Source organism: Cenococcum geophilum (genome assembly GCF_001692895.1).
Source record: "Cenococcum geophilum 1.58 unplaced genomic scaffold K441scaffold_4, whole genome shotgun sequence".
Lineage (NCBI taxonomy): Eukaryota > Fungi > Ascomycota > Dothideomycetes > Gloniales > Gloniaceae > Cenococcum > Cenococcum geophilum.
In genome coordinates this window covers 4,751,137-4,764,324 of record NW_027137562.1, presented here as the reverse complement: position 1 = coordinate 4,764,324, position 13,188 = coordinate 4,751,137, and the positions used below count along the sequence as shown (strand labels likewise).

The following is a 13,188-nucleotide window of genomic DNA, read 5'->3' as shown; positions in this document are numbered from 1 at the left end:
CAAACTCGACTCTGATGCTCGGTGCATATATTTTCTTGATTATGCACAAGGGTGATTGGATTAGCTAGTTAGCCGTATCCAGCCCCCATTTCGCGCAAAACCGACTCGAAGTGAAGATGTAATGATTAAACTCTCAGCTTGATCTCAGCAGTAAGCCCACACAGCCTGCCTTTGTGCTCCCTGCCCAGATAAAATATCAAACCATCCCACGGCCCTTGCTCCACGCTGCTCCACCTCCATGACACTGGTACACCTTGCAGCTAATAATTCCCTTTCCCTCGTTTCCATATCATTTTTTAATTATCCCATACACCCTTGCTCAATCTGCTACTGATACCCTCCCGCCGACCTCCTCAGAACTCCCGCCGACCCCTCAGAAGCTTCTAAACCTTCAACCCCGTCCACCAGGCGCCCAAAATGGTGTTCTGTACCTACTGCGGCCAGTCGTTTACCAGAGACGAGCACCTGGAGAGGCACATTCTCACTCGTACGTCCGCCTCCCACCAGCTGTTGACCTTTTCTCGCCCTTTCAGTGCATTGCTAACATGATCCTTTCCTTTCAGACACTAATGTGAAGCCTTTTAAATGTTTTACTTGTCATATGTCGTTCGCTCGTCGGTAAGTCTCGTTATGCCTGCTCAGATGGCTTCACAGCTCCAATAACGCACAATTTCACGCCGATTTTCACTAATACTCGTGTCAGCGATCTTCTCCAACGTCACTACACCGTCCATGGACGAGATTCTAATAATCAAGAAGGCTTACCGGCCAATAATGGAATGATACCCAAATCCGCCGGCAGGACACCAATCGCCTGCAGTAATTGCGCCAAAACGAAGACCAAGTGCGATAAAAAGTTCCCTTGCAGTCGATGTGCTGGCCGAAACCTTCGTTGCACTCTAAGGCCAACTCGCCGGGCCTCAAAGAACGTCAATCGAATTGTTCCACCGGGAGAAGGGACCGGGAGTGGCAGTTCCTCTGAGCATGGCGCCAATAACGAGAACCGGAACGGCTCGAATACCAATTCACCACAGCCTCAACAGGCTCAGGCCGAGCAGCAGCAACAGCCGCAGCATTCGAATCGGACTCCTGACGAGAAACCGTCTAATACTGTGGATGGTCCAACTCCAACACCATTTTTCGATCAGAGTCCTCCCAATCCGCAACCACCCGTCCTTCCAACTGTTCTCTCGCCACTTCCAACTCCAGTGAACGGATTCATCCAGCACACGCCAATGTCAGGCTACGATGACTTCATGCGAACAGGCAGGGACGGCTCAGAAAACGGTGCCAGCCCACGATTCATTATGGATTGGACGCAGATGCAGCTGCCTCCAGAATATGACCCAATGGGAAGAAACGATCCTATGTTGATTGCAAACATGAGTTTGGATATGAATGGCATGCCCAACCACGGAGAAACCCTTTTGGGCATGATTCCAGAATTGGCCCAGGCTCTTCCTCCAGTTCAGACACCAATCCAAACGCCCAGAATGGATGGCACCTTTTCAGATCTCGAGCTTGGTAGCTCTGCTGCCATGTTCTACCCATCTAACAGACACCCGTCCATCAGTGACTCGGGAGTTCCCGACCTTGGGGCGATCATCGCTGCACAAGATGGTTGGACAGTTTTTCGCTGCACACCGCCTATTCCGTCCAGCTCATGCCCAAGAACAGCCAGACTCAACTTGGAAAGGTTGGAGCAGAGTCTGAGGAACCACGAAGGCTGGAGCAATTGGAGGCCGTCCTGGGACGAAGCGGACTTCGCATCCGGAGAACAACTCACCGTCATGCAGCTGCACGAGAGTACCCGAGACAAATTGCTCGCCATCACGCAGACGTTTCTGCATAAAGCCTTAGATATCCATAAAGAGGGCATGAGTGGCTCGCCTGGAAGCGGCGAATCACCCAGCTCGACGGGCTCTAATTTCGTTCTCCTGCCGCCGGCTCGTGTACTCGAGTATTTTCTTCGTTCCTACGCCAATAGTTTCGAGCGTTATTATCCTTTAACTGCGCGAGGTACCCTCGACGCGAACGAATTGATGCAATGTTATAATGATAAAGCATCGAGTTTATTAATTTTAATGATGATTGCACAAGGTGCAATGGTAATTCCATCGGTTGAGGCACGGTGGCTGACGGGCGGATTAACGGAGGCTTGCCGAATTTCCCTTTTCGATCTAATCGAAAAGAACATAATCATGTCCGGAGACCCAATTGTTCTTCGGTCAGCCCTTTTGTTTACGGTGCAAGCGGCGTGGAGTGGCGACAAGTGGCAGATGGACATTGCCATGGGCCAACGGGGTATGTATTTCGCCATGTTGCGGCACTCTGGCGTTTTGGAGCCGCGACATGCTCCATCGCCACAACTCAACGCTAGGGGAACGACAGAGGGACTGTGGAGCGACTGGATCCAGCAAGAAAGCAAGAGCAGGTGAGTCCCGATAAATAATGATGATTGGCGATAACGCGCGTCACGTGACTGCAGTTATACTTACAAAAGACAGGTTGATATATTCCTGGGTCATGGTCGATCAAGATCTCTCCCTGTTCCACGATGCTGCACCCTTGTTCTCAGTCACTGAGTTCGGCGCGCCCATGCCAGATGCGGATCGTCTATGGCAGGCAAAATCCTCATCGGAATGGTCCGAAATTTTCAACCAGGTTCATGAGTTTTCCGGGGGTTATTCTTCCGTCGGTTCGGGGGCTCGTCCTTTATCTCTTCGTGATCTGTTCCGTCATTTCTTGGATGACGAAATCATTGCCCAGGGCATTGAGCTTGCTCCTCTCCATTTGAGACTTCTTCTTCATCCTTTGCAATCCCTGGTCTGCCAGTACTGCCAGCTCTTGAGCTGCTTCTCAGATAACATGGCTTCGCGCCAGCGGTCCAGAGCAGTTACAGCTGCATCAACACGTGTCCGCCTTGAAGAGGTGCAAGCCCTGCTTCAGCGGTGGTATGACCTCGCCGACAGGTACATCAAGGCGAACCCCATGTGTGCCATGATGCAGGCAAACCTCGCTATGTTCCACCTGATCAGCCTAAACGCCGTGACGAACTTCCCGGAAATAGAGCGTCTTGCCAGACGAGAAGGCTTCGACGGCACATACCAGCAGCTCCTGTGGATTCACAAGCGATGCATCGCCGACGTCGAAGAGGCCATTTTCCACTGTGGCCAGATCCTTCGTCTGGTGCGGTCGATGCCCAGGGGTATCCGACCGCCCTGGTGGCCAGGGGCAATCTATCGAGTGGCATTAATTCTGTGGACGGACAGCCTAACGCATAACGAATCAGTAACTCCTTCCTCAGGGCTCTTCCCCGCATCTAGCGTGTCCTTCGCCGTCGATGCCTTGCCAGCGGAGCATCCTTTGATCGTGCGGTACCTGACGAAGAGGGAGGGTGTTCCTACTTTAACCAAGAGAGATGGGTCTCAAATCCCGATGGACCATGCGTTCACGGTCCTCTCTCATTGTATTGATGTCATCGATGAGGGTGTGGCGACCCGCTTCTCAGACGGCATCCGGGGCAAGCTCGAGAGGCTCGCGCGAGGGTGAGCGCACTGAAGGCTCCCAGAGGGGTTCCGGTCCCTTCTTCATCTCTTTCATTGTCCCGAGCATCTACCCGGTGGTGCCGCTAATTTGTTCCGATTCATCCCGCCCGGCCATCGGCCCTTGATGCCATCACAGTGAAGTGATGGTTGAAAGAACGCGGTGTTTTCTTCTAGTCGGCAAGTGAAGGCTGAGTAATGTATAGTATTTTGATGTAATTCTTGGGTCGCATTTTCATGATGGTGGTGGATGATCAATTCGTCTTATCGGTCACAGGGTGTTCGGTTGGCGTTTTCTATCGACTTGAGCGGGGTACAGTACACCTTTGGAAAAGGAGACCTGGGACCGTCCTTTATCAAGAGGGTGCATGAACGACTAACGGCCATTTGATATGCAAGTTAATGCTTTTTCTGTTTCGTAATAGCATGGAAGGGGGAGTTGGTTAGATTATTGGTTCAGGAGGCGGGGTCCCGTGGGGACTTGGTTGGGGACCTCGAGCTTTCTATCTATATACATGTCTGCGTTCCAGTACCAAGACTTCTTTCACCGTACCTCCTATGTCATCGGTCCGGAGGGTGCACGTTTGCTTACGCGGCCCAGGATTCCCTGACGGCTTCTATTCAGGCGCCACTACCCTCGTGGAGATCTCCCTGACAAGCCCGAGATTCCTAGGGCTAACTGGACCGTGCAAATCGGCATCGTTCTGCCTTGCTGCGAGTTCGTCACGCCGTACTGCAGATGGTGGTCCTGTCTTTGCCCTTTCTGTCCTGATACCGCTTGCTGAAACCATACCGTTGCCAACGGCTCTTCCGTGAGCCACATCTGCACCCGCTCAGAGGCAGGGAAGCCGTCAAGCTTTGAGTGCTACACATGTAGGGTTACCATCACAACGCCGCTGCATGTCGGAACGGCCCAATAAGGGACCCTAACGTTGATGGCAGAAGCGTAGAATATTTCCCCAGTACTGGCAGCGGGGTGGCAAACGTCCGCAGCCTCGACCCAGGATTTTGATATTAGTTTTAATATCCCCAATCCGGGGTGCCTGCGACGCAGGTGCTTCGCCTTCTACCGTAGTTTTAGACCCTTCAATGCAATGCAGCAGGATATTCCCGTGCTGTCAATACTTGATGCTTGACGCTTGATGCCTGCTTGGAAAACACTATGCCTCAATGGCACTGTCACGCTGTGAATACTTGACTAGCTCAAGTACAAATATACAATGCTAGAGAATGAGCGTAGATGCCTAAGTGTTGTAACAGTGCAAGATCGCCTTCTAGCCCTTGTCCCCAGGTCTGAACAGGATGATTGAGGAAATGAATGACACGAGGTAAACTCGAGAGCTCGTTCGAGAGTGTCGAGGGTGAGTGATTGAGCTCTGCGCGCAGTCCGATGGAGTGCGGAGCCGAACACGGCAGCCTGCCACAGCGAGTCAACACCTTCCGGCGGACAAGCTCCCGGACCTCTCCCCGTCGTGAAGGCGATGGGGAGCCCTCAGGGCCAATCCGAAATCGCTGGAATTGGGGCGGCATTGGGGAGAAGAGGGAAGGAGGGCGAAGGCAGCGCGGTTGTGAAGCTACGTTTGCTCCCGCCATGCTGATCAAGCATCAAGGCATGATGTGCAGCTGCTGCTGACAATAGCGCCCAAGAATACTTGCACCGAGATAAACTTATCGATAGCATCAAATTCCCATTCTGCCACACCCAAAAAATAAATCCGAGAATAATTGCCATTGCCATTGCCAGCAGCTTCAGTCCTCAATGCCCATCGGGGACCCCTTGGGCAGAGGTTGCGCGCGGTTGCACCAAGCTTCCCTGCTACGCCCGCATCCCACCGACTCCCCGAGCCATTCTCCGGCCCGCCCATTCGCTCCCCATCACCACCGATTTGTTTGCTTCTCCCCAAACAAACACCCACCACAGCAAACCATTCACCCGCCCGTTGATTGCGGGCCAAATGGCTAAGTCGCATCCCGATCTCTAGCTGACGGTATGAAGCCTTCGCCATGACGAAAATAGCCCACTATATGCTCGGCCCCGCCCAATGCCGAAGCTCTTTCTGCCCCGCAGAACACCAGGCTACGGGAGAGGCTCGCAACGGAGAGAGGTTGGGGATGGCCCGTAGACAGCAACCAGAGTTAGGATTCCATTCTCCGCTTGAGACCGACTATATATGGCTTTGCTGTATCGCTCGTAACCACCAGATCACTTTCTCTATCCCATCTAGTAACTAGTCATCAAGAAGCCTTCCAAACATTCCAGTTATCAATCTCCCAATCAACACAGACCATCTCGTATCACATCAAAAATGGCAGGAGGAAACGCTTCCGGATCCGTGCCCAGCTGGAGCTTGGAGGGCAAGGTCGCTGTTGTCACCGGTTCAGGCAAGTTAACCGAATCACCAGAACTGCAATAGTGGCATCTCTAACATATCCAAAAAGGCCGTGGCATTGGTAAGGAGATGGCTTTGGAGCTCGCCCGCCGTGGTGCCAAGGTCGCCGTGAACTATGCCAACAGCTCCGAGGCTGCTGAGAAGGTCGTCCAGGAGATCAAGGCCATGGGCAGCGATGCAATCGCCGTCAAGGCCAACGTTGCCAACGTCGCCGAGACTACCAGGCTCATGGATGAGGTTGTTGCCCGCTTCGGCAAGCTCGACATCTGCTGCTCCAACTCTGGTGTTGTCTCTTTCGGCCATTTCAAAGATGTCACCGAGGAGGAGTATGACCGTGTCATGAACATCAACACTCGTGGCCAGTTCTTCGTCGCCCGTGAGGCCTATAAGCACATGGAAGTTGGCGGTCGCATCATCTTGATGGGCTCCATCACCGGCCAGGCTAAGGGCGTGCCAAAGCACACTTTGTACTCTGGAAGCAAGGGCGCAATTGAGACTTTCGTGCGCTGCATGGCCATCGGTGCGTCTACCCCTGACTCCCAGCAGAAAAATTCACCGCTCCATGCCCTGCATGCTTCGGAACCCCACAACCCTTAACTGCTGCTAACGGGCCTCAGACTGCGGTGACAAGAAGATCACCGTCAACTGCGTTGCTCCCGGCGGCATCAAGACCGACATGTACCACGCCGTGTGCAAGGAGTACATCCCTGGAGGTGACAAGATGAACAACGACCAAGTTGATGAGTATGCTGCCACATGGAGCCCAATGAACCGTGTCGGCCAGCCCATTGATATTGCCCGTGTTGTTTGCTTCCTCGCCTCCCAGGACGGTGAGTGGGTCAACGGCAAGGTCATCGGTATCGGTACGTTTCCCGTTTTACACCCGTGCAGCTTTGTTCCCAGACCCCGCTAACAACCTTAAAGATGGTGCCGCCTGCATGTAAAGCGGTGGAAGAGAATGATACCCAATTCCTTTTCTTCTCAAATCACCTGTCTCTCTCTTCTGTCATCTTCAACCCAACAATAGAATACTTCATCTCCCCTCCCTCGACCACGACATCACCCCCCTGGACGACCTGTAACGCTCTATGCCGAACATCTTGACCTCTCCTTCTTCTCACTTCTCGCAGTGTATTAGGGTTATGGCATGAAGTAGCAGATTCAGTTAGCATGACCTACGGAGCCTAGGAATTGGAAGCACGTACGGCGTTTGTTTTACATAGCTTGGACGATATCGAAGGAATTAAAATGATATAGTACAATTAAATGCTGGTGTTCTGGTTGCTTAACTTACACTCCAGTCTGCCGTGAAATACTTACTCTGCTACGCCCACTCCGTCTACTCAGTGTTGTATGTTCCCACCCCTGTTCCCTTTTTCTCGTTAACAGTCTGTTAGCACGTGCTTCTCATTACATCTCCAAGCGATGCAATCGCCATCTCTCGGTCTCATGTTCACGCGGTTAAAGAACGATTGTCGTAATTGGTTTTGTCAACTGAAGTCCAAGGCTCTTTCCAGCTTAAGGTTCAAAAACATGAACTTCCAGCGCAGTTTTCATCTTCACCCAACCTAAAGTAAACCCATTCCAAAGACTATCATACTTGTTTTGTTTGGGATTACGTTTTAAGACCTCGACAGGCCCCGTAAATATACCGCCTGGGTCAGGAGGAGGCACCGATCGCATCAAAGCCCAGTCTCTCAAATTACCAGACCTCGGCCACTACTCTCCTCTCTTCAGTATCTAGTCTCGTAAATGGGGTTTTCCTCTACTCCCTTATTTAATTCTTAATCTACGCGTTAATTAAGCTCTTTAGTAGCTTGTAGACGTCGCGGATCTATTGCTTCTACTCCTCTCGCAATTGAAGATACGGCTGAATTGAATGTGCAGAATGAGACTAGTAAGTTCACTAAAGCTTGCTACTAGATAGAGTCTAACTTTAAAATATAGCTCATATTGTCTGCTTAATTACCTAGCCCAAATCCTCACTACTAATATTATTGCCGGTGCAATACCTACTTCTTCGAAGCCTCCGTGGCGTGCTGGTTGAATCCGATGATATTTGGATACTATCTAAGGTCAATTAAGGCAGATCAACATCATCAGTAGGCACCAAAAGAACCAGTCCTATTGGCAGCGCCAATTAGGACAATATATAGCCTCAAATCCCGGTTGACACCTCATCCCAAATATATTCACACAAAAAGTAAGTTAGGATTCCCACCAGCTGCTCTCGTCATGGTTAAAAAAAAACATGCATGCAAAATACCATCTACCATCCGAACATGTGAGACCTATTCCATTTTCATAAACCACTCGCACTCGTAAACGCGAAGTAGCTCAAACCGAAGTTTCGCCACGTTATCCTAGCAAAAATCCCTATACCGCCAAACCCTAACTCCCGTTTGCGCCCGCGCTGTGAGAGAAAGAATTTGAGGTATGGCTTTTGATAGGGTGGTGATTTTGTACATACAACAGAGTTGTGGTTTCTTCTCAGCTGGCTTTCCTAATTCAGAGCAGCGTGAGCAGCATGTACCAAAGCATGATCGCGCATACCGCTATACTATTAAAGGTTGTCAGATGGCCGCTTTCGGATATACAACAGCGAAAGATTTAGACAGGCATATGGCAGACTATTATGGGTTATCTGTGGAAGAAGAAGTCCAATTCCTATCGGAATTCCCCGCCAGAGCGCTGTCTAAATCCCTAATAAATTCGCCGTCTTTAACGCCGTCGCCAAAGCCAGCGGTTATCCCTACGCCCAATTTAGTCTTGAAGTATAGACGAACGCCCTTTCCCGTGTAGGATATGCGGGAAGGGCTTTGTAAGATAACACGATCGCAAGAGACACGAAAATTTATATAGTAGAGAGAAGAAATTTTACTGTAGAGGGATATTGTAAGATAGCGGCGAATGGGGTTATAGGAGAGGTTTTACTCTTGCTGCCGCCCTAGTACGCCACTATTAATCCGCAACTAGCTAAGCTTGCGTTAAATAGCATCTTAAAGAACAAGCAGTACCCCTAAAGGTATTTAAACTTATAGGAGGTATTATCGGAGGATCATACGCCAGAGTTAGTTTAGAAACAAGATTAGTAATATCGTTTTATTAAATATATGGTTGTGTTAGTTAAAGGACGTTTAGACAATGATAGGGATTTCCAAAGATGTTAACTACTGGACCAAATATTGATTGATTTTGCGCATGCACCTAGTTGTTTTCTCGTTCCCTATGAAGTCTATCTATCTACTTTGGTACTACGCTTAAGCTGCTGCTGGTTGCCACCGAATCATACAGAATTACAGGTTCGTATAATGAATTACTGCTAATAGTTTTGACAGATTTGATTTCTAGGAGCGAACCTGGAAATTCACCGTTGCCAGAGTACTCACACTCTGATTGGGCTTTAACTTGTGCTTGGCTCTTTGCTAGTATACTTTTGGATATGTTGCTGGATTAGCGTCGCAACATTCAAAAGTGAGGCGAGCACAAGTAAGACTCGTGCAGAGAGTCTGCTCTATGATTGACCTTTAACTACACCTTGGGCGCTGCTCACGGGGCGCCGCCCACGGGGCGCCAGGGTTTTTGATGTTGGCACTGAAAATATGCCTCACAGGCCGATTGAGGTAGCGGGGGTTGCGCAGTAACAAGACTGACAGTCTTGCTGGCTGGCACCCCACGGACCCCAATACCGAAACCTAAAATTCACGGCCAGGCTTGCAAACCATTCAACGAGGCTTCAATATTGAATTGAATTGAATGCCAAGACCCAATCAATTTAGAAGCTTTTGATATTATATAGAAAATTACCCGTTGTTTACACCATTATATTGGCGGCGGCTTTGCTTAGACAACATCTACAAACAATCGCGATAAGTACGACGATTGGCTTGCACAAGCAGGTCACCCCGAGGACGTTCACTGTACCGATCCGATTTCACACGAGTCCTTCTTTTATGACCTCATATTCTGAGAGAAGAAAGTGCTGCCTTTTGGTTGGCAGGACTCGGTACAGCTTTACCGTCGGTGTTGCCCTGCTTTGGCCAGCCGGACTCCGTGACAATAACTTTCTTGTTCGGGCAAGCATACTGTACGTTTGCGACCCGGCCTTTAACAAAAGTGCCGGCATCTGCTGCAGCTGTGTTGGGATCGAGGAAGGCGTGGCAGTTGACGAGTGCTTAGTCGGAGTTTTCAGAGGGCCGGATTATCAATGACAGCTGGGACGGTGTCGGCAATGCCAACTGGACTAGTGTAATGAACATTGGTGAGGTTTCCTCGAGCCCAGTTGAGGGCGTCAACCATTGCTGAAACCGTATATTTTTGGATATTTTGTCCGTTGTTTATAGCACTTGGGAGGGAATTGGCGACTTGATCACAATCGACCCCGTAAATGCGAACAATGCCGTAACTCTTCACGGCTGGCGACCTGTGACGCACTCTTGCAACATGAAGATTGCCCGTTCGAGTAGCCGGTCGTTGTATATCCATCATATGCGACACCAAGTGGGATGGCCGTGCTTGGTGCAGCCGCTGCAGCAAAAATCGAAGGAGACGCCGCGACGGAAGAGGATACCGGAGCGACGGAAGATGGCGTAGTTGGGGGTGGCGCGGGGGCAGATGATGAAGGGGCTGGGGCCGAGGTAGAAGTGAGACGATGAGGCAATAGGAGTTGAGTGAGCAGTTGTGCTGGATGTCACGGCTGCGGCCTCGACGGCCTCAGGGAATTGAGTTGATGCCATCTTACAAGAGGAGGGAGATGAGCTAAGGTTAGAGGTGCTGGAAAGAGCGGCCTCAGAAGTAGACGTGGTCTCAGGCGTCCCATCAATGGTGGAAGTTGTGTGGGGAACACCATCGGTGTCTACATATACAATGACCGCGGCAGCAGTTATCGTCGTATAGCTAATTTAGTACGATCCAGTCGGAGTCACATTAATTGAGCTCGGGATGTCATACTGCGAGGCTGCACAGCAACCAGTGGAAGCAAAGCAAATGCACCAAAGGTGATGAAGCCGGTCTTCATGTTGAGTGAATTATCCTGGTAAATAGATCCTTCGATTTATGTACGAGTGACGAAAATTCTGACGGAAAGACTACAAAAGCCGGCCGGCGGCGTTAGTGAATAGACTAAAAAAGAGAAAGGTTGTGATCACTGCTGTTAATGCAGGAGAGTGGGTTTGATGATTGGACTGCTAGCCAATCGAAGAGGGACCTGAAAGGGATCGAAGAGAGACCTAAAAGGTATCAAAGAGGGAGTGGGGTTGGTTAGGCCATATACAGCCTTCTTCTGGGGAGAGCAGAGAATGAAAGCTTGATGTGCATGGCCAAGCTCCAGAGCTATCTGATTGAAGCCGAGAGTCTTCCAATAACAAGGAGACTCGTTGCTCGAGGCGACAGCGGTGGAATGCTGTAGCGGTCTAGATAGCGTAGTGACAAACCGGAGCAAGGCCAGATGAGGTAAAAGGAATGTGGGATGCAGGGACAGTGAAGGGATAGTGAAGAGAGTAGTACAATCAAGGGGGTGACTGGAGTTGTATGAAGTTGCTGTGAAAAGAGTGGGAGGCTTTTCCAGAAGCGCAGGGCGGAAAGAGTGTGGACAATTGACGGCGGTAAGGATAAGTTGCGTTGGAGGAAGAAGCGACACCAAAGAAATTTTGTGAAGTTTTCAAACAAAGACTCGACTCTTTTAATCTGGTGCGGTGCTTAATGGAACTCGAAAGCCGCCAAAAATAAGTTTTTGACTTCCGTTTCGCGACGCGGCTCCTGAGATAATCCCGAGAATTCTGGCAGCTGTGCCTTACTTATAGCTCACGGAGATAATAGTGGCTTGAAGGGGGCATAGAAATATGATTTTGTCCAACGCGACATAACAATACTTCGCCACACCACCATGGACTTGATTGCAATTCAGCTATGTCGACCCGAAATTGCGGTCTGCTCCACGAAATCATCTCAATATACCGGTGCAAAGAAGCCGTGAACTGCTAATTATCATTGGGGATACTATAAAAACACGAGAGGAAGGAGTTAGCTAGCTGGGTAATGGTGGGGCAAGCGATTTGCACCTGAAAATAGGAAAAAAAAGGCTTTTGTAGATCAGGGACAGCGGAACACTCTTGCTGTTGTGATGGTGTGGAACCAATCTTGGTCAAAGAATCATCTGAAACCCAAAGGATCGTCCCGGTATATAGTGTGGGAAGGCAGAGCATTTGTCAGTCGCCCTGGCTCTCTACGTTGTATGCCTGGATGTCTAGGAAATCGCTTTGGATGATGGCTATGGGCTTTTCCCTGCTCTGCTGGGTGGCCTTAACACTGTGTCAGAACTCAAGAATGGCCTGCTTTATACATTCTGAACGAACAATTAGAGATTCAGTAGCAGCATTTAGGGGAAGAGAGCATTCTCAAGAAAAAAAGAAAAAAGGAAACGATAACCGGAAGCTTCTGAAGTTAGTCTCGTCGTTGGGATCCTCACGAACGTGGGGTATGATGGGCAAGGACCGCCGTGACAGTAAAATTTGGTGGGTTTACTGGTACCCAAGCAGCGCGTGCGATCTCAATCTCTACATTTACTCCGTGGTCCTTGTGTGTGATGACAATTTATTGTTCGTGGTGACTGACTATAAGAGGGTTTGTGAGGTAAGGGGGATTTTCTGCAACAGGGTTCAAAGCTTGGAGGCAAGCGCGGGGTCGGGCCCGCAGTCTCACGTGAAAAATTAGTCCACCAGATTGAAAGCGGGGATCATTCCCAGTTTCCAAGCCACTTGCTGCTTCTCTTGCAAAGTTTCGACTTTGAAAGACCAAAAGCGCAGAATCATGTAATCCGAGTGAGTATGACTTTAAAGCTGTTCAAGAAGGTCGATGATGTTCTATGGCTTATTTCTTCAAAGGAGCGCATACGCATCCAAAAAAGAACACTGAGATGGAAAATTACTCTGTGGAAAGGATTGAGAGTTGGAGAGCGGGGATGAAATGATACAGAAGGTGAAGTAATTATTTAAGTATAGGAGTGTGTTAGTATATATTATATTTATTTTCAAAACCTAGCTTATGGGGTGCGACGACGTGAACAAACCCATTTCTTGCCTTTTACCAGAAGTGGCCGCGCGATGCGCACTATACCCCATTTATAAATCTTTGGAAAACTTATGGTCGAAACCATACAACTCTTGTTTTTGATCTTTTTGATTTTTATTACCCATAATTTACAACGCCTTTGATCTCTAGAAATTCAACTGAAGGATGTTTTTTTTTTCAAATTT

The 13,188-nt window shown here is 49.6% G+C and overlaps 4 protein-coding genes across 4 annotated transcripts; 2 read left to right on the top strand and 2 right to left on the bottom strand.

The window, feature by feature from the left end:
* Positions 1–125: 125 nt before the first annotated feature.
* On the top strand, positions 126–3,828 carry K441DRAFT_217620 (transcription factor Cmr1). The gene is made up of 4 exons (XM_067640578.1): positions 126–487; positions 564–618; positions 704–2,434; positions 2,508–3,828. The coding sequence occupies exons 1-4, from the start codon at positions 418–420 to the stop codon at positions 3,550–3,552; spliced, it is 2,901 nt and encodes a 966-aa protein (XP_067509009.1). The 5' UTR covers positions 126–417; the 3' UTR covers positions 3,553–3,828.
* A 1,209-nt stretch (positions 3,829–5,037) lies between these two features.
* On the bottom strand, positions 5,038–5,778 carry K441DRAFT_730116 (uncharacterized protein; the record flags this gene model as incomplete). The annotated part of the gene is made up of 2 exons (XM_067654208.1): positions 5,180–5,778; positions 5,038–5,139 (listed from the first exon to the last, which is right to left on the bottom strand). Exons 1-2 carry the CDS (start codon positions 5,549–5,551, stop codon positions 5,038–5,040), a joined length of 474 nt encoding a protein of 157 aa, XP_067509008.1. The 5' UTR covers positions 5,552–5,778.
* Positions 5,437–7,174, top strand: K441DRAFT_653063 (1,3,8-trihydroxynaphthalene reductase). Its single transcript, XM_067647470.1, has 4 exons — positions 5,437–5,927; positions 5,985–6,455; positions 6,553–6,798; positions 6,860–7,174. Exons 1-4 carry the CDS (start codon positions 5,852–5,854, stop codon positions 6,877–6,879), a joined length of 813 nt encoding a protein of 270 aa, XP_067509007.1. The 5' UTR covers positions 5,437–5,851; the 3' UTR covers positions 6,880–7,174.
* A 2,720-nt stretch (positions 7,175–9,894) lies between these two features.
* On the bottom strand, positions 9,895–10,952 carry K441DRAFT_684381 (glycoside hydrolase family 17 protein; the record flags this gene model as incomplete). Its single annotated transcript, XM_067651776.1, has 4 exons — positions 9,895–10,109; positions 10,180–10,358; positions 10,586–10,831; positions 10,861–10,952. 4 exons carry the CDS (start codon positions 10,950–10,952, stop codon positions 9,895–9,897), a joined length of 732 nt encoding a protein of 243 aa, XP_067509006.1.
* Between the last annotated feature and the right edge of the window lie 2,236 nt (positions 10,953–13,188).

Bases quoted from the DNA above. Each gene is read 5' to 3' on its own strand.
- K441DRAFT_217620 (XM_067640578.1), top strand. From the start codon at position 418: ATGGTGTTCTGTACCTACTGCGGCCAGTCGTTTACCAGAGACGAGCAC. The intron at 488-563 runs GTACGTCCGCCT...CTTTCCTTTCAG, and splicing joins GGAGAGGCACATTCTCACTC to ACACTAATGTGAAGCCTTTT. The intron at 2,435-2,507 runs GTGAGTCCCGAT...TACAAAAGACAG, and splicing joins CAGCAAGAAAGCAAGAGCAG to GTTGATATATTCCTGGGTCA.
- K441DRAFT_653063 (XM_067647470.1), top strand. From the start codon at position 5,852: ATGGCAGGAGGAAACGCTTCCGGATCCGTGCCCAGCTGGAGCTTGGAG. The intron at 5,928-5,984 runs GCAAGTTAACCG...ATATCCAAAAAG, and splicing joins CGCTGTTGTCACCGGTTCAG to GCCGTGGCATTGGTAAGGAG. The intron at 6,799-6,859 runs GTACGTTTCCCG...ACAACCTTAAAG, and splicing joins CGGCAAGGTCATCGGTATCG to ATGGTGCCGCCTGCATGTAA.